Here is a 26,707-nt window from a genome sequence, read left to right on the forward strand (position 1 = left end):
CTGAGTAGTTGAACCTTAGGCATTTCCCCCCCGAAAGGTGTTCGAGGAAATGCCCGAGACAACTCTTCTTAGCTTTTAGCATACTTTGCCAAAGACATTTGTTGTTAAAGATGCTAAGATAGCTAATAGACTTGTTAGTAATGATTGCTTTCATATTATTCAACCAAAGACATTTGATGTTTGAGATATGTTAGCAAATGAGCATTCATCTAGACATAGAGCTTGCTTAGAATTGTGTCTAGGCTTAAGGTTGATAGTTTGATTGATCATTTGCCATCCTTAGTTCGATACTTGATCACCCAAGGTCTAATCCCTATACCCATGAGTTCTCTTTTCCCTTAGTCAAGAAAGTATCATTCTGTTATTGCTTTCTAGTTTTAGTCATAGCTTAAAACTCATCTAAATCATTGGTTGCACTTAGATTAAGTGAGTACTTGCATTCTCAGTGTTTTGATATCCCTCAGAACTGGTTCGACAATCACTATACTACAACATTTGTCTTAGGAGCCTTGAAAACTCCTAACATCAGCTTCTTAACTTTTTTAGTTAAAAGTTAAGAGACGGGTTCTTATATTCCGCTAAGAACTCCACTCTAAGAGCCCCCCAATAATCATGCTCTTAGGCATTGTCCTGAAGTATAGTTCCTAAGAGCATGATTAACCCGGGGTTATTAGGATGGAGTTCTTAGCGGAAATTAAGAAATTGTTTCTTAACTTTTAACTAAAAAAACTAAAAAACGGTTCTTAAATAATGACTTTAAGAACCAGTTCTTAAATTTATTAGTTAAAAGTTAAGAAACAATTTCTTAACTTTCGCTAAGAACCCCACTATAAAAACCCCGGTTTAATTATGGTCTAACTCCATTTTGGAACTTTAAGAAACCAGATAAATATATGTCAATAAGCACCAGTGGTCTAGTAGAATAGTACCCTGCCACGGTACAGACCCGGGTTCGATCCCGGCTGGTGCATTTCATTTTTGCTCTTTTTCAATTATTTTTTTGGTTTAGATTGTAAACCGGTGAAAAAAGCTTACTTGATATTCTGGTTCTCAGATTTTAAGCTAATCAACCATACTTACCGAGAGAGGAAAAAACATTAATTAATCTTTAGAACTAAAAAGTTGCTAAAAAAAAAAAAAATCTTTAGAACTAAAGTCCATTGGTCAACCAACGTTCAAACTTTAAGATGTACCAACAAAACTACAAACCAGAAACTCAAGAGTTTGATAATGAAGATCTAAAAGTTAAACTCTTCCTTTTTATAAACGCCTAAAAAATACTTCATTATAAAGAAATTCCGGCGAGATTAACCACCGCCTTGATCGGTCACAATATCAATGATGTCGCCTTCTTCCATCATCAACTGTGTGAAAAAATCGGCAAAATATTAATTAACAGTTTGTACTTAGTAAAAAGTAAAAAAAATTAGAAGGTTAAAAAAAACCTGAGCAGGAGTCTGACGCGGTTTGAGCTCTTTATAGCGAAAGATGAATCTGACAGTGGTTCTCTCTAAGTTTCTCTTGGTGCAGTATGCATCCATTAGTTTTTTCAAATGTGCACCATAACCAATCTTGTATACATCCTCTCCCCCATCCTGTTCATATATAAAGAAGATGTTGTAACCCTTTTCTTCAATTTTTTTTTTTTTAATTACAAATGCATAGAATAAAAGCAAAGATGAGATATTTTTCAGTCCAATGAAATTTGGTCAGATCGATGGATAAAAAGAAGAGGAGTAAATGCAAAATACTATTTCGGGAAATATAAGGAATAAACACTATATGATCAAAGCAGCCATGGAAAAAGCTTGAAGATGCAGAGAAAGAGAGAGATGACACCTGTTGGGCCTTGACCTTAAGCGTAATCTTCTTTTGGGGTGAAAGAGATGGAGACCCTTTTGATGCACAAGAAGCAGAGATCGTGGTTGAGGAACTCACCATTGTTCAGACAAACGCAAAGTACAACAAGAAAAGAAAAAAGTAGACAAAAGGTCAAGACTTTTGCAACTCCTCTGAAGAAAATTTGAGTTTTGAGTTTATGGAGAGAGAGAGAGAAAAAAGGTAAAAGAAACTGATGAAAGCTAAGAGCTTTGAACAGTCCTCGCCAAAGACTACTATTGGTCTACTTTTTACTTTCCACTTTAACCCTTGGCCTTTTTGTTTCGTTGCCTTTGAATCATCACATCTTGGATGACATATCAAAAGTTCAAAACGTTGAAACTTGTACGACCTAGAAGAAAATGCTTATTAACTTGCAAATTCAAACATATTTCAAATGATACAATCAAAAAAGGGGAAAAAAAAAAAGATAAATCTAATAGAACTTATAAGAACTAAGACTAAGCTTTAGTTTATTCTCTCCAATTCGAAACCAAAAACACCACACCTAGAAAGATGCGTCTCATCGAAACTATACTAAAAGCCAGATATAAAGCCTTCTGAGGGGGTCCACGTCGGCATGTAAATTTGTCCAGTAATAATGCAGCAAATGACCACGTCATCGGCGAGTTAAGTTGGCTTGGGCTTCTGATGTTTTCGGCCTGTTTTTATTTTGATTTTTCGGCCCACAGTCTGCAGATGCTGACACGACCCGATGTGTTACGCGTTCGTCGTCGTAACCCTAATTCGATCTTCAATCACCTTTCGACTTCCATCTCTTTCTTCGATCTTCTCTCGCCTTTCGACATCCATCTCTTCCATCTCACTTTTCTCCAAAACCGTTTTGCCGAGTAATATCGCCATTAACTCCTGTAATCAAAACTATACTAAAATCATTCAATGGATCCTTTCCGCCTTCCTCACCATTTTTCTGTTTATAAATCTGTTTTCCTATCTTATGCTTCCTTCAAAGTTGATAATTTTCTCTCTAAAATTCATTGCGATGGAACCCACCGGCAAATCTTCGATCTCCACTGACCGCAAGAACAGCGAGAAGACCGTCGTCTCCTCCGCGTCTGTGAAACCAAACAGATCTTCGATCTCCACTGACCGCAAGATCAGCGAGAAGACCGTCGTCTCCTCCGTGTCTGTGAAACCAAATGGATCTTCGATCTCCACCGACCGCAAGATCAGCGAGAAGACCGTCGTCTCCTCCGCGTCTGTGAAACCAAACGGGAAGTCCATTGCTGCCTCCGCGACTGTGATGTAACCTAACGAGAGGACTGCTGTCTCATCTGCCAATCCGATGAACCCAGACGCTGCTACCGCTCTCTCCTCCGCGCGTGGCGACCAAGCGATGTTGTTCAGAGATGTTTCACACGGCCCACGCGAAGCTGACTTGATGTTTCGTTTGATTCACTTCTGGGAAGCTCGCAATCTAAACACGAAAACCTTGATTGGACAAGAGATGCTCCTTATCGACCAAGAGGTTTGTCTGACTTTTTAGCTTCCTCCTCTTGCTTTAATATTGATCGGTCGAGAGAGTTTGGATTTTTTTACACTTCCTCTTGCTTTAGTATCGTTTTGATTGGGATATATTATATTAATCGATGATTTGGATTGTTCACAGGGTACCGTTATTCAGGGTTTTGTCCCAGCCGGACGTGTTGGGACATTTGATCTGGTAGCTGGTTCTGTGTATAACCTGAGCAATTTTTTCGGATCCAGAAGCAAAGATCAGTATCGGGTTGCTGATCATGTCGCCACCGTATCATTTTCTTGGAATACTTCTTTGGCTGTGGTTGAGAACCCTCCGGTTTTGATTCCCGACGATAGGTTCAGGTTCCACAACTATGAGGAGTTTAAGGCCAATTGCAACTCGAGGGGTGATCTTTATGGTAAGACATGTTTGAATATTTAGTTTTGATGACACGTTTGGTATATGATTAGAGTTGATGTTTGATGTCTGCGTATTTAAATTGTTCTATCTCAGATTACGTTGGCCACATGAATCTGGTGAATGGGCAGACTATCACGGACCATATGATTCTTGACGAAGTTGATATAGCAGAGAAGCGGCATTTATGTGTTCATGTTCAGACACATGAGTAAGTTTGTTCTACTGTTATTGTTTTCATTGTTTTGTATGCTATTTTTAACACATGTTTTTATGTTATGTAGCGGACCGGTGATGAAGCTTTATCTGTGGGACAAGGCTGCAGCCGATTTATGCCAGAAATTCAAGTCGTATGGAAACACCCCAAGCGTTCTTTTGGTCACCATTGTGAACCCTAAACACCTTGGAGGTTAGTAGTCTTTCAGTTGGAACTATATTAGTCATTCTTTTGTTGTTAGATTAGGCGGTAGTAATGCATGTTTTAATAATCACATTGGTTCATTTGGTATTAACAGGCACCCTTGATCTCACTTCTTTGTCATCGTCTCGGGTGTTTATGGATGCTGATGTTCAGCCTACTAGAGATTATCTTGAATGGCAGACAGATATGTATTCAGTTCTTTGTTCGTTCGATTTTTTTTAAACATTTCATGTGGCTTTTCTAACGTATTTGAGCTCCTGTCTTTTTCTCAGGTTGAATTCCAACTCTGATATTGCTAATAGGATTGCAGATGAAGTAGTTACTAAGCCTGAGTTAGTGACTCTTGAAGAGCTATTCTCTTACATCAAGCAAGACTCTTCTAAGGTATAAGCATTGTTCTGTTTTTGCGTTCGTTTCCATGCGTTTGAGTACTTACTAGGCTTATTTTATTTTTCCACAATGAAGGTTGCTTGGTTTGAGTGCATGGAGACTATAGATGATGTTGTCCAGGGTTCTGCATGGTATTTCATCTCCTGCGGTGGATGTAATAGCAAGGCGGTCAAAGGGCCTACTTCTTTGATTTGCAACAACAAGAAGTGCGTGAAGACTGAAGTCACAGGCGTACCTCAGTAAGTGCGGAGTCTTTTCATCTATGTTTTGGCAGCGTTAGTATCTAATCTTCTTTTGTTGTAGGTACCTCACGAGGATATCTGTGTATGATAAGACTGAGCAAGCAGTTTTTGTCATTCTTGGTGATGCTGGCAAGGAGCTGACTGGTAAACATGCGTCAGAGTTGGTTGCTAATTACTTTGAGGTATTTTCAGATCTGTCTATATATAGCAGATATGTTTGGGTTACGGGAAAGTAGTTATGACATCACTGATTCATATATTATCTCAACTCATGTGCATTTTGCTTGGATGTTAGGCTAATGATGGAGTAGGAGCTGATCACTGCGTGCCTGTTCCGCAAGCTTTACTTGATACAATAGGGCAGACACGCAAGTTTATTGTGAAGGTCTCGGATCATAATCTGACTGGCAAGACTCAGACCATAACCGTCACCAAGATACTCCCACCAGAAGCCCCACTGCGGTCGACTGTAGGTGTTGGGTCTGGTTCTTCAGGAAGCTCTGGAGATACTGCAGGTGATAAGGCTAGAAAAGCCGCTGAGATCCTTGAGGCAGATGAAGCAAAACGTCCCAAGAGTGGCTAAGGGGTTTTCTACTTATCTTCTTATGCAGTGATTGTTTTCTTGCTGCATTCCAAGTCGTTTTTTTATGTTTCTCTTTTGGCTTTGTGTTCTTTTCCTTTCAGACTTCTGGCTTTTGACTTTAATGTTTAAGTTTTTTTAATAAAATTTCGTTATATGGTTTCTTCTTATCCTTCTGAGCAATTTACATATTGTATTATGATCTTTACATATTGTATCATGATCTTTTATGTATTGTATTTTCCTATGCTGCAATTTGGTGTGATGAGGACAGAGTGCTATGAGTCTTTTAAGTTTGTGAATATTCACAGACATAAAGGGGGACAGCTCTATCTTCTCAGGTTTGTTTCTTGGAGCAGGAGGTAGTAGTAGGAAAGCTAAAACTCCACTTGTGATATTTTTTGTTTTGATACTTCCAAACTTTAGGAAAAATTTGATTTGATTGTTCCAATTGTCTCAAATGATGTAGTGTGCAGATGCTTGAAGAGGAGGTGAGAATTAGAAGAAACTAAACGCTCACGTATTGTGAATACGCAGACACGTTTAGCCATAACTAACACCCACCATTAATCATCGCCATGGAGCATCATCACACGAGCAGTGATCCAAAAAGACAGGATTGACTTTGCGCTCCATCTATATGCACCACTCTCTTTGCATTGTTTTTTTTTTCTTTGTTGTTGATGTTTTTGGATTGAAGTTTCTTTTAGTCATATAGAATGACTCCCTGTTTTGAAACAAAGTGGAAGAAGAAATGATTTTAATCATTCATTTTTTTGCTTGAATTGCATACTTTAATGATTTGAAACTGTGATTTGAATTGCATACGTCAATCAAAGCAAACATATTAATACCTCTCGATGTCTACTCTACAAACGTATTTTTCCGAAATTATTACAGAATACCATATTTATATCAATCTGCGTATGAATATTTATATCAAAGGAAAGTTAATATTCTTAACAATGCTTCTTTGAAATAAATAGTGGAACTCTTGCCTAATACCCTGTTGGAAACGATTCTCTCATAAACCTACCTCTTTCTTGCCTAAACCAACAGCCGCTCTCTCCCACCTTCTCACGACTATTCTCTAGAAGCTCTGTAAGCTAAATAGAATCAATATTAACTCAACATATTAGTAAGCAGGTATCTGTATTGACATATCTGATCTGCAGCGAGTTGGTAGCAACAGTCGCTGTCCAAGACTAGAATGGATAGCACACCCTCCGACCAAGCCTCATCGCTTGCAGGTAAACAAGTCATCTCCTGTTTCTTTCTCTGCAGTGTTTAATCGGAAATAAGCAATGGCTAAATCTAAGAACTGATTCGAATTGTTCAGCGTAGAAGCTTTTATACTTTTCCTTGCTTTTAAGCTAGGCTCTACCCTTAAGGTTTATAATTGTTCGAGGCCATTTGTTGCGTTTATTATCTTTGCTCCAAAACGTTATTCAACCCTTTTATTTATCAAAGATTGGATTGACAATTACATAAAGAAAAATTATAGACTAAATATAAAAAAAAATTCTGAGAAAGACATGCAAAAACAGACTCCAAACCAATGTTCTAAATGTATAATTTATATTTTAGTGTTATATATTATGTAACTCTATGATATTATTGTTTATATTTTTTATTCGGTATTATTAATATATAGTGATTTTTATTTTTATTTTGTTACTAGATAGTGATTTTTAATACATTTAACTTTTTATTAGTTTTTTACTTACTGATATATTTCAAGTTAGGTACAATAAAATAACTATCTGAAATAATTAGGTAGAAAACATCCTTAAAATATATTATTATTTGGTTTACATATTTTGCATATAACACATTTTAAATTTATTTATATTATACTTTTGACATCTATCCTTTTAGTATTTTACAGAATTTATAAGTAAAACTCTGTTCTGTTTAAATAATGTAGCTCTATTATTTTAGTAAATTTTTATGCATAGTAGCATATATCATAATATTTAAGAAAATTATATTTTATAATTTAAATTTGATTTTTCTTTAATATTCTAAATGAATTACCAAAATTTCAAAGTTTTCTAATAACATGTTTTTAAATAGTATATGAACTAAAGTTTATTATATACTATTATATTTTGTATATAAACATTTTTAAACAATATATTGTTGATAGTTTTAAGACAATTTTACGTCAATCCATTCGATCTGGTGATTAAAAAAGATATTATATAGTTTACGAATAAATTTACTTTTAGATAATATATAGTTATAGATATAAGAGTTTAGCCTATGTTAATAAATTTATTTTTGTATATAATATTATATAGTTTACAAATTATAACCAATTTTAATGATGAGTGCTAATTTATTTAAATTAAACATTTTCAAAAAAATAAAAAAATATTTTACTTATTTAATACAATTTGTAGACCAAAAAGTAATACAATTTTAATTACATATTAGAAGACGCCAAAAATATATTAATTATAATATTCATATTACAAAATACAACTCAATTATATCGTATTGGACATTCCTGTGTAATTCCAATAGCAATTACAATTTTGCAGGAAGTTATGTATTTCAGATAAGAACGTGGTAAGCAATGTAAGAATATCTATCTATATAGTCAATGATATAAAATTTGTATTAAGAAGTTAGCTAACTATACTATTAGAAGTTTTGTAGGTAAGACAACTGTAATTTCGTATGAATTTATTCTTCTTTGTATGAATGATATTGTTTTGGTTGCACTCGCGAACCTAATAATTTTACAAAAAAAGTATGTACATATATTATCAATTCAAACAACATTAGAATAAATTATTTTTATTTTTATGAAATATTTAATAATTAACGGAATATTAATTTAAATATATTATAACTTTGTAATACTGGTAAATGTATGCCCTTGCTTAAAATCGCATGTTTTACAGTGATATCTCACATGCAACACATTCCTCAAAGAATCCACCAACTTCAGGAAGAGATTTCGGTGCGCCCTATCACGGTTTGTATAAGAAGTGTTTGGGACATCAGAAAATACCAAACATATAATACTCAAATTTACATCGGCTTCATGTGCTACGACCACCACATAAGCCTTTTATTAAAACTTTAACATATACATACATATATATGTATTTTCCAATCCAACATATTTGGTTTAAAATACTCACTATTTACTTAATTGGTTCGGCACAACAAAATTGTTCACATTCAGGGATAACTATTAGAAGTTCAGCTCACTGGAAACATTCAGCCAAATGACCCAAAAAATTTAACCGGGGGAGATATATATGAATTTTCAGGATTTTCTGTCAAACATAATTCACGGCATCGAAAACTCACCCAACTGTCGTATTACATTCAGATCGATCAAAAGACAATAACATCGAAAGTTACAGACATCGGTCCAATATTTCCAGTTCACAATTTCTCTCCTCAGAATTACAAAAATCTATTGCGCTTAGCCACTACACCCACCAACTTACCAGGTAAGTAAGTCAGTCCAATATCAGTTAAACAAACATGGATGTTTATTCTAACTCAGAATCAATGTGCAGATGTCGTCGGGCAGATACTCATAATACAAAAAATAAATCTGTACCACCCAGAATTCAATACTGATACCACGATTGGTCTACGGCTGAACATGTAAGTCTAACACAATAGGTACAACGAAATCATAATTCTCTTCATACATACACCTCTATCTCAGATCGACAATTGTAAACTCATACTGTGCGACAAGGAAGCGGCAGATTTTAGCATCATAAAAAGCAAGAAGAATAGGAAATTTAAAGTTGTCATCATCACAAGCATAATTCCTAAACTTTTCCAAGGTAAATAATTTTTTTAAACACATCAAAACATAATACAGATCTAATTATGTTTTTTTATCAATGGAACAATAATATCCAATATTTTCCAGGCAAACTACTACCCAGTTCATCACCATCAACAAATTTCTACTTCAACAAATCAATTGATTACATAAAGCATTTCAAAGGGCGAATAAGAGATCATGCATAAGCATGCAGCAAAGAGTGACTTTAATTCATGCATCATTCGGATTATTATTTTCTTTCCCATACAGCTTGATACCTAGATTTATTTGCATTTTAAACAATTTTATCATTGTTTTTTTTTAAGTCTCTACTTCTCTATAAAATCTAAAACTCAACTTCTGTCTTTCGAACTTTCTTAAGCAATTTAAATATATATAGAATAAATTAAAAAGAGATAATCGTGTCTTTAAGATTTAAGATTTATGCACTTTCTTTATATATTAATTATTGAAAAAATATAATTTGCATTCTCTATTTTTTTTTTTTTTAAAAAAATCAATAGATTTGTGCTGAAAAAATTATATTATCACAATCTGCATTTTAGATCTGTACTATTTAGACATACATAGCATGGTGGAAACCTGATCAATTTAACATATTTATTTGAAACATAAAGCAACATAAAGGTCTCTCAAAACTCCTACACCGATAGAGGTATTCTCACTCCCCGGAATGAAACAGTTGATGAAATCAATGCATACACAATCTCCAACACTGACGGAGAGTCAAGAGATTACTTCAGCTGCGATAGCTTTGAGATTTTGGATACTCAATCTGATCAAAATGATACATTATACGCGACTGAGTATCTCAACTCTTTGGAATTCTCAGGATTGCCTTCTCATAAACTCACTCTCAAAGTTGGGGCCCCAGTTATGCTTCTGCAAAACATAAATAAAAAAAGGATTATGCAATGGTACCCGTATGATTCTAACCTACGTAGGCGAGCGAGTGCTTAAGGCAGATATAATCACTGGCTCACACGTTGGACACGAAGTCTTGATCCCAAGGATTGTTCTCCTGCATGATGGAACAAAGTTACCGTTCACTTTACGTCGTAGGCAATTCCCTATCAGATTGTGTTACGCAATGACAATCAACAAAAGTCAAAGACAAAGTTTAAAGGAGGTTCTCTTATATCTGCCTAAACCAGTCTTCGCACATGAGCAACTCTATGTGGCCCTCTCACGTGTAACAAGCAAATCAGGACTAAAATTCATTAAAGCCAAAGATCAGCATCCACAAAAAATGAAGAACATAGTCTACAAGGAGATCTTCAACTATCTCCGTTCCCATGAAAGTAAGTAAAATTCCAAATCTAAAACCTAATACCATACATTTTCAGTGATTACTTATCTAATTATTCACATTTATATGGTACTCAATGTTGTAGCGATCAACATAAACAGATGAAAGCTAGATATCATCTTGATGATTGTTATCTCACTACTTCAAGGTATGTCAACTTATACTATGAAATATATAAGCGGATTTCTATTATTAATATATGTTCACTGATTTACTTTTACATGATTTCAGGCTCTCACTCAAAAAGATCCCATCACATCCACACGACTTCTTCTTCGGTTTTTCACCATCTTATCTATGATTTCCACATTCCATGTTTTCTTTTTTTTCTGCTGAATAAGAGTTTACATGAGATTATTCGCATACTTATGCTAAAAGACATGATTTATATCTATCGTAAGCCTCTAGTCATCCTATGTACACGTCTAATATGTAGTCCCTCTAACGAAATAAATAATCTGACTTTTTTTTTGTTCAAAAAAAAAAAAAATCTGACTTTTGACCTCCACAACGTGTCGACCTGAGAAGATGCAAAAGAACAGGAGACACTGAGGCTATGTGAGAAGCATAATGTATCCATCTACTGATATACAAGAAGAGAAAACAGTATTGGATACTGGATCATCATTTATAATTTGTCTTAGTCATCATCATCATCACCATCATCAAGAATCTATATAGTCTGGATACTGGATTATTCGGATTAGGTCCTTGTGGTTAGCTAGAACCTGACGCTGTCCTTGAAAGTAAAACTCTTAAACATAAATCTTTATAAAATATTTCAATAAAAATGGAAATACGTAAATCTAGGCGTGGGCATATTAACCGAAACCCGAATCGAAAACCGAACCGAAGTTAAAAGAAATCCGAACGGGTTTAGGATTCAACCAGTCCGGATATTCGTACCCGATTGATTATATCCGATACCCAAACCAATTATCCGAAGTACCCGAATATATATATATATCCCGAAGCTTACATCTTATATTCTCATTCATCTTTCCGTCTTCTCCTTCTTCAACGTATATGTTCAGTACATACTTAAATTCATTTTATGACCGATTACATGTATGAATCACTATACTTTGCGATTTTGACTTATGTTTGATTACAAGTAGGATTTGCGGTTTGTTTTCTCTTTGCTCTTTACACATGCATGAGCTCAAACATTCATGATTATTCAGGTTTGATTTCTGTTTGATTTTGATGTCTCTTTGATTTTGATTTATGAGTAGATGGATTCTTTACCATTTTCTATTCAAGATAATACAAATAGAAATTACACAAAGAAAAAGAATACAGACTCGTGTTCCTCAACGTAATAATAAATCAGAAAGATCATAAATTTTATATTAAGTTGTTCAATCTTCTAACTTCAACAATATTGTTTCTGGTCTCACAAAGTCAAATCAAGGATACATAGAATTTTTTTTAATTTGTTACACAGTTTGGTTATACCCGAAATAACCCGAATCCGAACTTTAAAAACCCGAATCCGATCCGAAGTATAAAATAACCCAAACGATAAAATAACCTGAACGTGTTATGTACCTCTCCATCCGAAAACCCGAAAACCCGAAGCACTCAAACCGAACCCGAATGCCCAGAACTACGTAAATCCATGTAAAATGGTAGAGCTATTGTTAAAATAAATTTGCGTAGTTAAAGTTTGTAGTAAAATAATTAATGAGTACTAAAACAAATTCACAACAAAGTAGTAAGCAAACTTGTTATCTTCTTCCAACATGTCACATATGATTTTTCACTAACGTTTCTTACAAATAATAAAGAGAATTAGCATGTGTATCCAAACATAACCTGCATATTTGCAAGGATGGATTTTTGGCTTTTGGAGTGACGTGTTTTTTTTAATGGCGTTACTATCCCTATCATACTATATCGAAGCCTAATATGTAATATTTGCCAAAACCTTATATTCTCTTTTATGATTACGCGTGATGAGAGAGACGATGCTTTATCACTACAATCGATAAACTCTAATGGCAGAAATATCTATCTCATCTCTATCAATCCCTTTGGTTTTTCCGTAGCACGTTTCCATTTTCTTACAATCTCTTTGAGTTCTCACCTCCTTGATATTTCTGCAACCGACGTTCTGACGGGTCCTCTAATCGGTCGGAAAAGGAAGATGATAGTTTCATATATATTTGACCCCAACACACAGAGGATTCAATTTTTTCTCGCCATGGTTCATCTCCAAATGGTGATTTCGGTTCTGAATTCTACATCAGGAACTTCTCCGACCATTTGCTTCGCATCGAAATCATAGGTGGACCGTCGGATTCTAAGTCTGATGGTAAAGGTTGCATGAGGATTCTCATTCGCTAGACATGACTCTCTCTCACCAACTCCGTATCCCAGATCCGTAATAATCTCGCCTACATCAAGGTTGGCTTCAAAATTGATTGCTTTTAGTTTCAACTCAAAGCTTTATTGCATGTGTGTATATGGTCTGCTTAAAGTTTATGTTTTTTGTTGCTTTAGGTCGAAAGGGTCTATAATGGGAGGGTCCAAAGGCTTGCGAAGTTCCAGTTTCCAGCAAAGATCTCTATAAATACTGCAGAGAGGGCCAGACCAGTTTCAGCGAAGGTATGTGTTTATTTACTTATCTATGTGGCCGGATACGTGTTATAGTGACCGGTTAAGATAAACATTATACGGCCAAGCAATATTAATAAGCTCATGTACGTTCTGTTTTCATGTCTATTACTGTACTAGTGGCATTTTAGTTTCCAGCAAAGATCTTACGGATACTTCGAAGAGGACCATGCCGAAATTTATATCAATAACAAGTTTTAGTTTAGCCGTTTTTATCTAAAGATATTCGTCTCAGGTGCTATCGGTTGTAAAGCATAAATTTGCAATTAATTAACTATGCTTACAGTGTTATATCCGGCTAAAAATCTTTTTAATCATATGTGTTGAGATTTGGTAAAGTTAATTTTGTGTTTAGCCGTACACAAATTTTATCATATGTGTTGTGGTTGGTTATAGAGTTAATTTTATGTTTAACCGACCATGTATCCATGCTAATTTATGGAAAATATAAATGAGTCACATTATAACCATGCTAACTTATATATCAACCATATAATTTGTACTTACGCCAACCCTACCCAAACTAAAAGCAAAGAAAATGAATACGTAAACATATATCTGTTAGCCGGCTAAACTAACAAATATACTGTCCGTAAAGATTTGATGCAAATACGTAAAAATATATTTGTTAGCCGGCTAAACTAATTAATGTTAACGAATGTTAGCCGGCTAAAAAAACTAATTAATGTTAACGAATATTAGCCAGCTAAACAAACAAATACATAAATTTTAATAACTCATGTTAGATGGCTAATTATTATATTATCTTTGCGGAGTTTTGCTAGTTAGTTATCGGCACTACAGTCTTTTTGTTGCGCCGTCGCTGTGAAGATCCTGGTGTCGACGAGCTTGTTTTGGGGATGTCGGTTCTTCGGGACATCTCCCTCTTAGATGTTGAAGCTCTTATTGGCCGGTATATTTTAGGGTTTGTGTGTGGTGCTGTAGTATGCGTGTGACGGCGAGGCAGCAGCTGAACTTGGTGGAAAAAGTTTGAGAGTCGGGTCTCTTGTAGATTCCAGCGGTCGAGGCCGCAGAGCAACTACGGGGATGGCTCTTTTGGTGAAGACTAATCGTGGATGGATCGATGTACGGTTTTGAACACACCGGCTGCCGTGAATTTGCGAGGCCATCGGATCCAATACCCCTTCGTGTTCGTCGGGGCTGGGCCAACTCATATGTCTTCTTTCCCTCGCTACAATCTCCTCTCTTTATATCTTGGTCTAGATTTTGTTGTGTTTATGCTTGTTCGTTCTTGCTGAATCCGTTCGTTTAGGATTCCGACGTTTTTCCGATACCGTATATTTTCTCCGACGTCCTTTTATCAGGGAAAGATTAATATAATTTTGTTACAATTAAAAAAGAAAGAGAGAGGGAAAAGTATATAAGTGATAGGGTTAGCAGTGTCTTTTTGCATCTACTGTTATTGGGCTCCACATGTTTTTCCATTCTTGCAAATTTTATTATTATTGTATATTTTCTATGCAAATCTCTCAATAATAAAACAAGTATCACAAAATAATAATAATAATTTTAAAATCTTTAATGTGATTATCACTCAAGTTTCTTCAAATCCCTTGTTTGCGAATACTCACTCTGAAGATCTTTTCCTTCTCCCATCATCCTCTTAACCATTGCTACCCTCTCAATAACCCTATCAACTGCAATGTCAAAGGCATCATCAATCTTCTCTGGTCCAACCAATCCCGGTTTACTGTATACTATCCTCGGTATAATCTTCACAACCTCGTTCCTCATCCTCAAAACACTCTCCTTATCAATCCTACCCAACAAATCCCTGAGACTCACCGTTCCATTCTTCATTTCATTCTCCGGTATGTAAACCGAAAACCTGGTATAATCCTTAGGAAAATACCACATATACTGCTTATAACCCGAACCGGGATGGAAGAAAACCGGTATACAACCGGCCAAAATCGAATCAAATATCGATCTTCGAGTATATGAATCCCCAGGAGGTTGTAAACAGAAAACCGAACGTTGAAACACATCCATTATCTTAACCGGATTATCACAATCGTTACCTGGTTCATTACAGTTAAGAAACTTGCATTTACCGTGAGATGCAAGGCACTGGTTTATAATCTCTCCCCTGATGGATCCATCTAGGGTCGGCCTTGGTGCTCCAACGAAACAAAACAAGTGTCTCCTCTTCACACTCTTGACTTTCTTCTGCCACATCCGAACCTCGGTTAAGCTCTTTGGATGGAAGTAAGTCGGATAAGGAACCGCAAACTCGTTGGTCCAAGCAGTGGTTTCGATAGATAGCATCGTCGTGTTAGAAAATTCTGGCAGGCACATCAGGTTGCTTCCCCACTCTGAATCTTCCGGACATCTCCTGAAGTCCCAACCGATCCGTCCGGCTACAAAAAAGTGGTCTCGACCGTGCATTTTCCTCCACTCGGGTCTCTCTCTAAGCCACCGAGACAGCTTTGTCGCCAGTGCGTCTCTAACTGTTGTATTGTATCCCCAGAGGTGACGGCTCACGTCGAATCCCGGGTAGTATGGGATGTAGATCGCTGAGGCTAGAGATGAATCGTTCGTCAAACACTCGTAGTGTTTCATCCTCTCACGGAAGATAACCGATAGCAAAAACTGGTTTGTTGAGTACCAAGAACCGGTTTCGGTGGTTAAGACTTGAGCTGTCTTGTTAGCGTGCTCTAAAACCTGGGGACCGAGACCGGAGTTGACCATGAAGGGACACATATCAAACCATTTGATGAGTGGTCGACAGTCTTTGATGATGTCGTCGTTGTATATGCTTGGAAGATCGTGCATATATATGTACCTTCCGGCACAAGTATCTGTTGCTTGTGACTCGGGCTGTTTTGCTCTGTTTCCATCACTCTCGTTGGAATATTTGGTGAGGTTTTGGGTTTGATGGTGTGAAGAAGAAGCGATGGATATGAAGAAGTTGTTAACTTGATGAGTGATTTGGAGATTTTTTCCGAACAAATCTGATTTATGGATTTGAAACACAACGAACAGACATAACACAAAAGTAACTGAGATGAACAGCCGAAGCCTTGGAACTGGTTTCATCATCTATTGTCTTTTACTCGTGTGTAAAAGTTGGTATTGTTTTATGAAATAAGAGCTTAAAGGGTGTTTGATATCAGAAATTTAACAGTTTCTTTGTTTTTAATGGTCTTAGTTACATTTCCATGGATATTATATAATAGAGATTCTTTACCATTTACAATTAATTGAATTCAATTGATTCTATTCAAATACATCTCCTTTTTAAGAAGTTTCCATCATTGACACGCCTAGATGATTTGCATTTGTCAAAAACTAATTTCCAACTTTTATTGTACATAAAATAATAATTGGAAAAATACCAGAAAGTAATTAATTATATTGAATTAAATCCTTTGTTATTTGAATGAAGATTTTATACTAGTAGAAAGACATTACAGAAAGTATGCATTTTGTGAACGATTTATTTCTATCATGTTGATTGTGAGAAAATTCTATTCTTCAAAGGAAGATTTTATACTATAAATACTATAGAACGCTTTCTTCTCAAGTATCACAAAGCTTCTAGACCACTTTAGTAACATAAAACATAGAACGCTTTCTTCTCAAGTATCACATTGCTATAAAAATAGACAGGACGTGTTTAAACTCTCAGGCAAACACATCACAGTGACTGGAATCATATAATTCGTAAGTAGGAGCAGTCTCAAGCAAAGATTACATCAAGTATCACATAGCAAGCAAACAAAAAAAAATGGTCTAACCAAAAACTTAACTCCAGAATCCTAGTAAAGTCCTAAACTGATTCGAGGTGGCAGATGATTGATGGTGATAGAGGCGGGTTTGCCTCGTCGATATCCAATGCTTGGTTCTTGTTTATGGCTGTATCTCTTCTTCCCCTTAGGACTATTTGACTTGAAAACAAAAGATGCAAATTAGTAACTACTTTCTGATACAAAGGATTGAAATTTTTCAAAGTAAAAGTAACATACTATTCTTGAAAGATGTTCATAGCTTACTTGGAGACTGCAGAAAGCAATTTGATGATGAATATGAGAGGGGAACCAATCAAAGCTGTGGCCTGTTGGAAGTACAAAAATTGTTTAGAAAGTTAAAGAGTTTGAGAAGATTATGTAATGCATTTGCAAATGGTAGACAACACGTACGGACGTACCCCAACCCAAGCTAAATCCATTTTGCAACCGGTTTGGTAATCTCATCGTTCTTCAACATTTCTTGAGCCTTGGTTTTCAACAGAGTGAAATTACTAAACTCTAATATTGAATTCAAAAAACTAACAGGAAACATGGTCTATACGGACCTACCGATGGTAGACTTTGGTGGACTCAACCAACTTTTTAAAGCCATGCCTTACGTTTTTGGTATATGGCTCTAAGACAACTTGTACTTTCTCCAAGTGTGGTTTCGCTATGGTCATAATTTGGCTCGTGTATGGGGTTGTATGTGTTCTGAGTACCTACAAAAAATAAACATTCGTAATGTTTTAATGTAATGGCAAAGAAAAGCAGTCGAATGAATAAAGATGGAAACATAATGGCACGAAATCCTGCTTAGACATAGACAACACCTCGATGGATTTCTCTGTTAAATAGTGAACCTTCGGTTCCAAATAAATGGTTAATGTTACAAAAGCTTCTTTGATGCTCAATATCTTTCCAGGATGATAAGGATGGAGCGTTTGGAGTTGGATTGAATCGACTTCGTCGGAATCCATTTCTGTAAAACCAAGCGGAAGAATCTTTCAGAGATGAGTATGAAGTGAATGAAAAGTAAATAAGTTTGCAGTAAGAAAAAAAACTCACTGAGTTCTTAGTGGCCGGCATAAGGGTCGCGTGAAACACATTAAGAAGGGAAGCAAAATCAACAAACGGCTTATAAATTTATTATTCATAAGATAATCAGTAACGACCACTATGAACATGAGTTTAGTTTTAAGAACATGACTTTAAAAGCAAAATCACCTTAATAAAGATCTAAAATTCAAAAGCTTGATAATGTTGAGATTACACACCGAAATAGTTTATAATCTTACCATGAACATGAGTTTAAGAACATAATCACCCTTGAATCCAGTAAGAGCATACCCAGCCCATCAGCTCCCCACGTTTATGGCTTTCAGAATCTGAGGAATTTCATCTCCTCCACAATGGAAGAACATCGGCCTGGCTTCAAATCAGAAAGAAGATTGATGAATTTGCCATTTGAGAGAGAAAAATTTTCTTTACTGTTTTCTACAGTTGAGAGGATGATGTTCAAGAAGGCACCGCCTTGCAGAAGGGTAAGCTGCATTCAATGACAGATCGTGCTCGAAGCTGGTGAATCAATAACTCGTAACGTTTCGTTGATTAGAGGAGAAGGTATAAAGTCGCCACTGAAGATTCACAAAGCTATTTTTCACGTGAGTTGAACATCTTGAAACTCCATAGTTGGTTCGAAAAACGAAGGAAAACAATGTTAGTCGCAGAAAGAACATGAACCCTAATACATCGTGTAGGTGATGAAGACAAAAGGGCATTTGATGGGCGGCTCTTTGTGTTTGTTGGGCGATGGATTTTATTGCAATAAAGACGGAGTTACAGCTCCGGCCAGCCAGGGAAAGAAACTCAGGCGTCGCAGCCGTAAGAAAGGAAAGTCGATACGCAGTCTCGATCTAGCAATTAGGGTTACAACGCGAAGCACCTCTCTTCTGGGCCGGATGCAGCCTCCTTTCTCAGAACCCAACACACATCAAACATGAAAAACCCATCACGGTACCATTATAGGAACATTATGAATGAATAGGAAAAAAATGAAGAGGAAAAAATTATAGGAATAAAAAGGAAAATTATTCCTTATCAATTTTGGGAATGAACAAATTTGTTCTATATTCCTCTAGAATAAAAGGAAAGAGAAGGAATGGAAAGGAAAAATTATTTCATGTAAATGGTAAAATAAAAAAAGAAATAATAAGGAATGCATTATTCTCTTTTATTCTTTGGTCACCAGTTAGACCCTTAATGAAATGCAGCGCTTCAGACACGTGTCGCGTGTAGAAAAAATGACTTATCTAGGTGGCAGTCGACGTGGAGGAAGGAGGAGTGAGTACTGGAAATATAAAGACTATATTCCTAAGAATATATTCTGCACCTGTAAAATTTTTCGCCTATGACGGAATTATAGATAAAATCATATCTATCATTTTCATTCTTCACGGTGATCCTAAAAAAAATTAAAACATTCATGTCTTCTAGTATGAAAATCACTTCAGTGAATGATGTTAAACCTTTCAAACAGTACCACAACATAAATAATCAATACAAAGACATAACTAGGACCTAACATTTGTCTAGTGTGTGAGTACTGTCTCAAAATCTAATTTAAAAATCAGTGTTGCCTTCTTTGAATATAACTTGATGAACTGACGATAATAGTTGACTAAACCATGGAAATATTGCAGCTCCGTCACCTTGATCAGGGCCTTCCACTCCATAATTTTCTTAAAACAATTATAAATGTATTATAAACAACCATAAATATTTCTGAATATTTTGCAATTATAAACAATCTTACATTTTACAAAAAAAATTCTCTTTTAAATAAAATTTTAACAGGAAACAAAACATTCACTTTAAAAGAGTGAATCAAAATCTAGTTAGACATATAAAATGAATTGTCTGCATCATATTGCGTACATCAAAAAGGCTCAATATGAGTTTCAACCTCATCATATAATCTAGGCTAGGTTTGGGCGTTTAATTTTCATTTCGATTCATGTTCAATTCTGGTTATTTTTTAACTAATTTGGTTTTGGTTATCTCAGTTTTTGTTTGGTTCGAATAAAAATGTTAGAAACAAGCTAATATCCAAAAAAAATTTGGATCCAATTCGATCCGATTTGGTTAATTTAAGATAATCAGACATAAAATCAAATTTATTCAGTTTTTCAGATTAAGTATTGGTAACGTGTATAAATTTAAATATTTTGGATTAAAAACATTTAGAAAATTTGGTTTTTTGGTTGTTCGGTTAATGAGTAGCACTTTTAAAAATATTTGATAATTTTAAAACTAAATAATGAATATTTGTAAGTTATATAAACTGTATTTTAGATATTTGAGTATATATTCAGTTTTCGTTTTGATTTTGAATTTGGTTTTTAGGTTCAGTTATGGTGTCGGTTTATATGCCCAACTTAATATAATTCACAATTTATTATTGCCTCAAACACAACACAACTCTTTCATCAAACCCCATGTCCTTTCATTCACAAACACAACACTTCACATTAACACACACCGTTCATCTTCTTCCTATCCTTCACAAACTTCCTCCATCCAACAATAACTTCCATCAGCTTCTCCCTCTTCACCTTCTTCCCTTTCACATTGCCAAAATCCTCAGCTCCCATCTTCCTTGATATTTTGGAAGGTAAGGTATCAAGCTCATGAAGCACCTTCAAAATATCAGCCACAAGTCTTTCTGCAAGTGTTCTTGAGAAATCTTCCCTAATGACAACACGCAGAACCGTGATGTGCTGCGCATCCGCAGGCATAGTGTAAGCGGGAACAATCCAGCCGAAACGGCGTAGCATCTCAGAGATCTCGAACTCGCTGTGGAAACTCTGACCCTTGAGAGAGAAAGCTACGAGTGGCACTCCTACGTCCTTTGAGACAATGTTGAAACGCTCTGTTTTCTCTATTCCTTCTTTGAGAACCAACAAGTTCTCTCTGCAGTTCTCAGTTCTGCATCACATTCTTGTAGCCCTATATTCAAATGAAACACACCGCCTATATAAGTGCCTCACACTAATATGTGTGTAACAAAGATTGACGACAATCATAAAAGAAAATTGACCTTATATTCTTGTTTTTTCTTTCTAACCGTACCTCCATTTACATTTCGAATATATTCATATAATCGGCAAATTTGGACTAGACGTATTACATGCTAGCTGTGACATTGACACAAGAACTTACATAAACATATTTTTGAGTCACTACACTCACCTCGAAGCCAAGACGTATGAGCTGATAGTACTGAGCAATAATTTGGCTCGATCCTACAAACAATCAAAAAATTTCATCACATTACATTAATACCAAAAAACATCATATGTTCAGAGTACGGAGCAAGAAACTGAAAGATAAATACCCTTGGAGAAATTGAGAGTAAAAGTGGGCTGATCGGCCCCAAGATAGTTAATATGAAAGATGAGCTCATCAGGCAAATCATGTTGTGTCCTCCACACGACCCAGCCAATACCAGCATAGACCAGCCCATATTTATGACCACTCACATTGATACTCTTCACTAAAGGAAGCCTAAAGTCCCATTCCAACTCAGGGTAAATAAACGGAGCTATGAAGCCTCCACTTGCTGCGTCAACGTGGATTGGAGTATTCCAGCCAGTCGCATCATTTTTCTTGACCAGCAAGTGATTAAGGCGCTTGACGTCTTCGAACTCACCGGTGAGTGTTGACCCAAGTATGGCAGCAACACATATTGTGTTCTCGTCTACCATTTCTACGGCTTTCTCTGGATCCATCACGTAGTAACCTTCACTAAGCTTGATTTCTTTTAGCTCCACCTCGAAGTACCTAGCGAATTTCTCCCAGCACACCTGTAAGTATTATTTGTGTTTTGAAGTAATTATACTAAATGTACTTTTTAAAAACCAAAATCTGTAATAATACTGGAGAAATACATATGTATCGAAACTGAACTCTTCAACAGAAATGGATTAAACGAGAATGTATTAACACCTATGTGAACAAATGGTTTCGAAAACTGGTTTCTGAAAATAACAATCGCAGTAATACAACAGATTCTAGAATGTATTAACACCTATGTGAACAAATGGGTTTGAAAACTGGTTTCTGAAAATAACAATCGCAGTAATACAACAGATTCTAGAATATTGTTTTAGACAAATGAACTTTATGTTAACTCCATCTATATTTGCTAATTATTACGCTTCTCACCATTTTATTTGTTAAAATGTTATGAAATAGTGATATAAAGATGTTATACTTGAACATTGGCTCCGGTGACAATGTTGGGTTTATCATAGGTTTTACCCTCAGCCTTGCGTTTGTTCTGCCAGTTCCTTTTGAAGGCCAATCCGGCTAACATGATGGCTTCTGAAGATCCAACCGTTCCTACTCCCATGGCGGTCTCAGTGTCTCCAAGAGGCGCATTGAACAGTCGAGCTATCATATTTACACATCGGTTCTGTTTATCCAATCAATTAAAAATGATGATTACGAGCACAAGTTTTTGCAAAAAAAAAAAACAGAAAAGAGCACATGTTTGTAACCCTTCACCATTCGTTAGGAGACGTAATCATATGATTGGTATATGTCCAATGGATCGAATTCATGATCAACATATGAGAAATGAAATATAAACTACTTTTGTACACTAATGTAAGCTACAGTATTATTAGTTGGATATATATACTTATATATATATAATTTATATGATAGAAAACAATAAGAAACATATTATTCAAGATAGAATATCATATGATCTTATTATCCATACCATCAAAATCCTATGATCTTTTACCAAGAACGTATTGCATTCACTCTACGGACATGGTATTGTCATAACCGATTCATTTTAAGAACAAACTGAATACAACTTTATAGTGAAATATCTAATTTTCACATAAGATAATCAATGTGACTATTGACCTAGCCATCACGAGATTTTAATGGTATTGTAGGCTCCTCCTAGGTTTCATCACAACCCTCTTTCTAAAATTATTTCCTTTTATCGGTCTTAGTTTTTTTTTTTAAATCTTGTATTTCAGCTTTTAAAAATGTACTGTTTCTTTTGTCTCTGACAAATATTTTTTTTTCTTTTGTCAAATATATTATTATAAACTTTTTTTTAAAAAATATTGCTGAATATATAAAATATTGACCACCACATGGCTAATCATGTAAACTAAATTAATGTATACCTAGTTATACAAAATATATGTTATGCATGTCACATCTTTCAACCTAAACGTTAAACCATAAACCCCATCCTTAGATTCTCGAAGATTTGTACGTTACAAATAATACGATATTTATTTGATTAATCCATTTCAAATAAATGAACTGATAAACTGAGGGTGATTTTTCCAAAATTTCAAATCAAACGGGTCTCTAATATTGATAAAAACACTCTTGACATAAGTCAGTGCGGTTATTTATGTTAAGAAAATTATATAGCTAAAAACTCGGTAAATCCAAAAGTTCAGAAAACTTAAAGTCAAAGTTCCAAATAATTATTTGAAACTTAAATAGCTATCGTAAATATTTATTTTTATATTTTTGATGTCTAAAATATTAAAATATTTGAATATGAACCAAAATAAACTAAATCGGATAAATAAGTATTGCAAAATTAAATTTTGGAATGCATTACAAATTACATTAAAAATGAAACTTGTTAACCAAACTCAAGTCCATTCTAAGATAAAGCCAATGAGGATAGAAAACTAAATTCGAAACCCAAATGTCCATGTGTAATGATGCCAAAAGGATAAAGAGAAAAATCGTCATGTCAATTACTTAAAAGTCACTATTTTAAAAATATTAAAATAAATTTCTAAGAAGCTTGGTCGAAATGTTCACATTGTAGAATTTTTCTAAAGCCACCTCCAACTCATAGCTAAGAAATACTTTCTTTCTCATTCAAATAATGAAAAACAAGAAGAGAAATGAGGGTTTTAGTCATTGGTCAGTTTAAGAAACCGCCTAGATATTTTAAGACCACTTGTGTTTCAGTCATTGGTCAGTTTTATAAAAGTTTTATTATTTAAATTGTTGAGAAGCTCAACATGGTTTTAAATTTTAACTGATGAGGTTGCCCTAAATAGAAATTCAAATCACAATAATATTAACTTTTCATCATAATTTAATTATTTTTTTTATATTAAATGTTTAAATAAAATCAGATCATTTATTTTATACACAAACATATGATAATAGATCTCATTTGAAAACATTACCTGAGAAAAAGCTCTTTTTAAAAAAAAACTGAAAAAACTCTTCTTTTTCTTACTTTTGTTGTTATAGATATTCACAGCACCTAGATACGAAATGTTCTGAGAACCTTAATATGTCAGCAATGAAGGGTGAAAACAACATTTCCACAAAACTACTTTTTTGATATTTGTTTGCAAAAAATAAACTAAATTAAACTCAGGTGCTTCCGAAAAAGTGTTTCAAAAAAAAAATCAAACTCACGAATATTATATTATTTGACAAATATTATAACAAATGTGCTATGATGATGTGTTATCACTAGAATCATTATAAAAAAAATAAGTTCAAGTTGCTCAAATAATTACAATACATGAATTCATTATTTGGTCCAAAATATGAACATATACTATCATTAAATTAACTATCAAACTAATTAGTATTCTACAAAAATAAACTTCTTATAAAAACTATAAAATTACTTAATCTAATTTAAATATATAAATATGATAATTAATGATATTACATAATAATTTTTTATAATAATTTGTGTGTCATCTATTATTTTTATTTAATTTCATATTGTTTAAATAAATTTAACAATCACATTAATCATATAATAAAATTAAAAAATTTCTTACATGTTCTATTTTTAATTTGTAAGAAATTCCAAATTAAAAATTTCAGGATCAGTATTTTAAATCTTTACAAAAGATACAAATGATTATAAAACAAAATGAATAAAAAACTTCATTTGATATATACTGATTTTTTGTCAACGATATATACTAAATTATACTATAATTTTCAAAATTTTAAAATATATATTATACCTGAATTGATTAAAATTAAATCTTTTTCAATTTTATGTTAATAAATCATTAAATATATTTGCCATAATTTGTTTTCAAATTGTTTAATTTACAAACATTTTGTAAATATTTTATTCTGCACAAAGTTTATTATCTAAACTGGTTCGGCTTTTTGTCTATTTTTTTTAACATATATAATATATATATTCTCGTTTCTACTTCTTTTTTGCTTATAATTTATGTATATATATTACAATATTTCTAAACCTAGTATTTTGTTAAAATCCATTGCATAAATGTGACCTTTCCTAATCATTTAGAGTGATTTCAGTTTTGTTGATATAATACTAAAAACTAAAACGAGATCTAGGTAGCACCAGAGGAGGATGAACAGTGTATTGCCCGTGCCCCCTGTTCAGTTGATAAAAGTGCCCTGTTCGATTCTAATGTCAAGAGTTCGATGAACAGAGACTATTTTATATTCATATTTATCTTTGTTACTTTTTTTCCTTTTAAAAAACTTATTTCATTTTTTATTTATCTTTCTTTATTTTTTTCTGAACCACTCTTTCTTTACTTCTTTCCATTATATTTTCTATCTTCAGATTTCTTTTTTTTTTATAAAACAAAATTTAGATCCTTTTAACTAATATTATACTAGTAAACAATATATTCACTTTTTATTAACACTTAAGAATGTAATTCTTTGTGATATGATAAGGAACATTTTATAGTATAAATTGACATAATATTATATATACTACATTTCTATATATTTAAAAATTAATTTCTTTACAGTATGTTACTATTATTAATAATATTACTAATGTTTTTTGAAAATTATACATGATATAAATATAATTTTATGAGTCGAATAAAATTTATAGCTTTATATTCACAGTAATAATATTCTTCTTATATTATTTATTATAATTTTAAATTTGTGCCCCGTCTGATTTGTCGGATCCGCCACTGGGCAGCACCATCAGTTATTATGAAGTAATTAGGAATATAAAGAGATGGAGAGACCTGGAGCTCGGTAGTGACAGGGTACTCGTCCATGTCGACATAGTTCTTGTTGATAGAGTCCATAATGAGTTTGTCACACTCTGGCTCCATCCATGTCGTCACAAACGAGGCCAGGTTCAGCCTCGGGTTACCGTCAAGCATTAGTTCATCTTTTATGATCTGATACGCAGCATCCTTTGGTATCGAACACTCACCAATCTCGTACCTTTTAAGCAAAAAAAAAAACCAATCTCATACCTTAATTTCATCATTATTTGACGAGTAAATTTGTTAACATTAAAAAAATTCATTAACAGTAAGAAGAATTAAAAGATTTTTCCTCTGTAATGGAATTTTTGGTGATTAGTCTGGACTTAGCGCATGAGATCTCTCACGGACATAAAAAAAAAAAAAAAATTACTTGGGAAGTGCAGTTAGGGCATAGCGAGATCCAAACGTCGAGCTAACAGGTTCGTTACTTTCAGGGGTCGTTTGGCTTAGAACCATATTTCTTTCTTTTAGGTGGTGAGAGGAGAAAAAGAAGTACGCAGAAGACAATGATACAGCGTATATATATATATATTGACTCTACAATAACAACACTGTTGAATGGACCTTGTGGTCCAGTGGCAGTATGGACGGGCTTGGATGTAAATACATTCCGGAGTCGATCCTCGTGCTGCGGAAATTAAATCACATTGTTCTGTTCACCACGGCTGCGGATACGTCCGTATAAAAATCCGGGAGAG

The 26,707-nt window shown here is 34.3% G+C and overlaps 3 protein-coding genes, 1 long non-coding RNA gene and 1 pseudogene across 4 annotated transcripts; 2 read left to right on the forward strand and 3 right to left on the reverse strand.

The window, feature by feature from the left end:
* Nucleotides 1-1,175: 1,175 nt before the first annotated feature.
* On the reverse strand, nucleotides 1,176-2,098 carry LOC106341014 (small ubiquitin-related modifier 5-like). Its single transcript, XM_013779828.1, has 3 exons — nucleotides 1,840-2,098; nucleotides 1,446-1,595; nucleotides 1,176-1,364 (listed from the first exon to the last, which is right to left on the reverse strand). Exons 1-3 carry the CDS (start codon nucleotides 1,939-1,941, stop codon nucleotides 1,308-1,310), a joined length of 309 nt encoding a protein of 102 aa, XP_013635282.1. The 5' UTR covers nucleotides 1,942-2,098; the 3' UTR covers nucleotides 1,176-1,307.
* A 1,086-nt stretch (nucleotides 2,099-3,184) lies between these two features.
* On the forward strand, nucleotides 3,185-5,411 carry LOC106338086. Its single transcript, XM_013777143.1, has 9 exons — nucleotides 3,185-3,367; nucleotides 3,509-3,776; nucleotides 3,872-3,986; nucleotides 4,060-4,184; nucleotides 4,291-4,384; nucleotides 4,469-4,580; nucleotides 4,662-4,825; nucleotides 4,890-5,010; nucleotides 5,124-5,411. Exons 1-9 carry the CDS (start codon nucleotides 3,185-3,187, stop codon nucleotides 5,409-5,411), a joined length of 1,470 nt encoding a protein of 489 aa, XP_013632597.1.
* Nucleotides 5,412-12,485: 7,074 nt separating this feature from the next.
* Nucleotides 12,486-13,479, forward strand: LOC106340419. Its single transcript, XR_001269386.1, has 2 exons — nucleotides 12,486-12,952; nucleotides 13,049-13,479. It is a non-coding gene; the product is annotated as an uncharacterized LOC106340419 (long non-coding RNA).
* Nucleotides 13,480-14,713: 1,234 nt separating this feature from the next.
* LOC106341158 (xyloglucan galactosyltransferase KATAMARI1 homolog) lies at nucleotides 14,714-16,249 on the reverse strand. Its single transcript, XM_013779977.1, has one exon. The coding sequence runs from the start codon at nucleotides 16,223-16,225 to the stop codon at nucleotides 14,714-14,716; it is 1,512 nt and encodes a 503-aa protein (XP_013635431.1). The 5' UTR covers nucleotides 16,226-16,249.
* Nucleotides 16,250-20,338: 4,089 nt separating this feature from the next.
* On the reverse strand, nucleotides 20,339-26,495 carry LOC106341427 (annotated as a pseudogene).
* Nucleotides 26,496-26,707: the final 212 nt, after the last annotated feature.

This window comes from Brassica oleracea, chromosome C4, assembly GCF_000695525.1.
Source record: "Brassica oleracea var. oleracea cultivar TO1000 chromosome C4, BOL, whole genome shotgun sequence".
NCBI classification, from domain to species: domain Eukaryota; kingdom Viridiplantae; phylum Streptophyta; class Magnoliopsida; order Brassicales; family Brassicaceae; genus Brassica; species Brassica oleracea.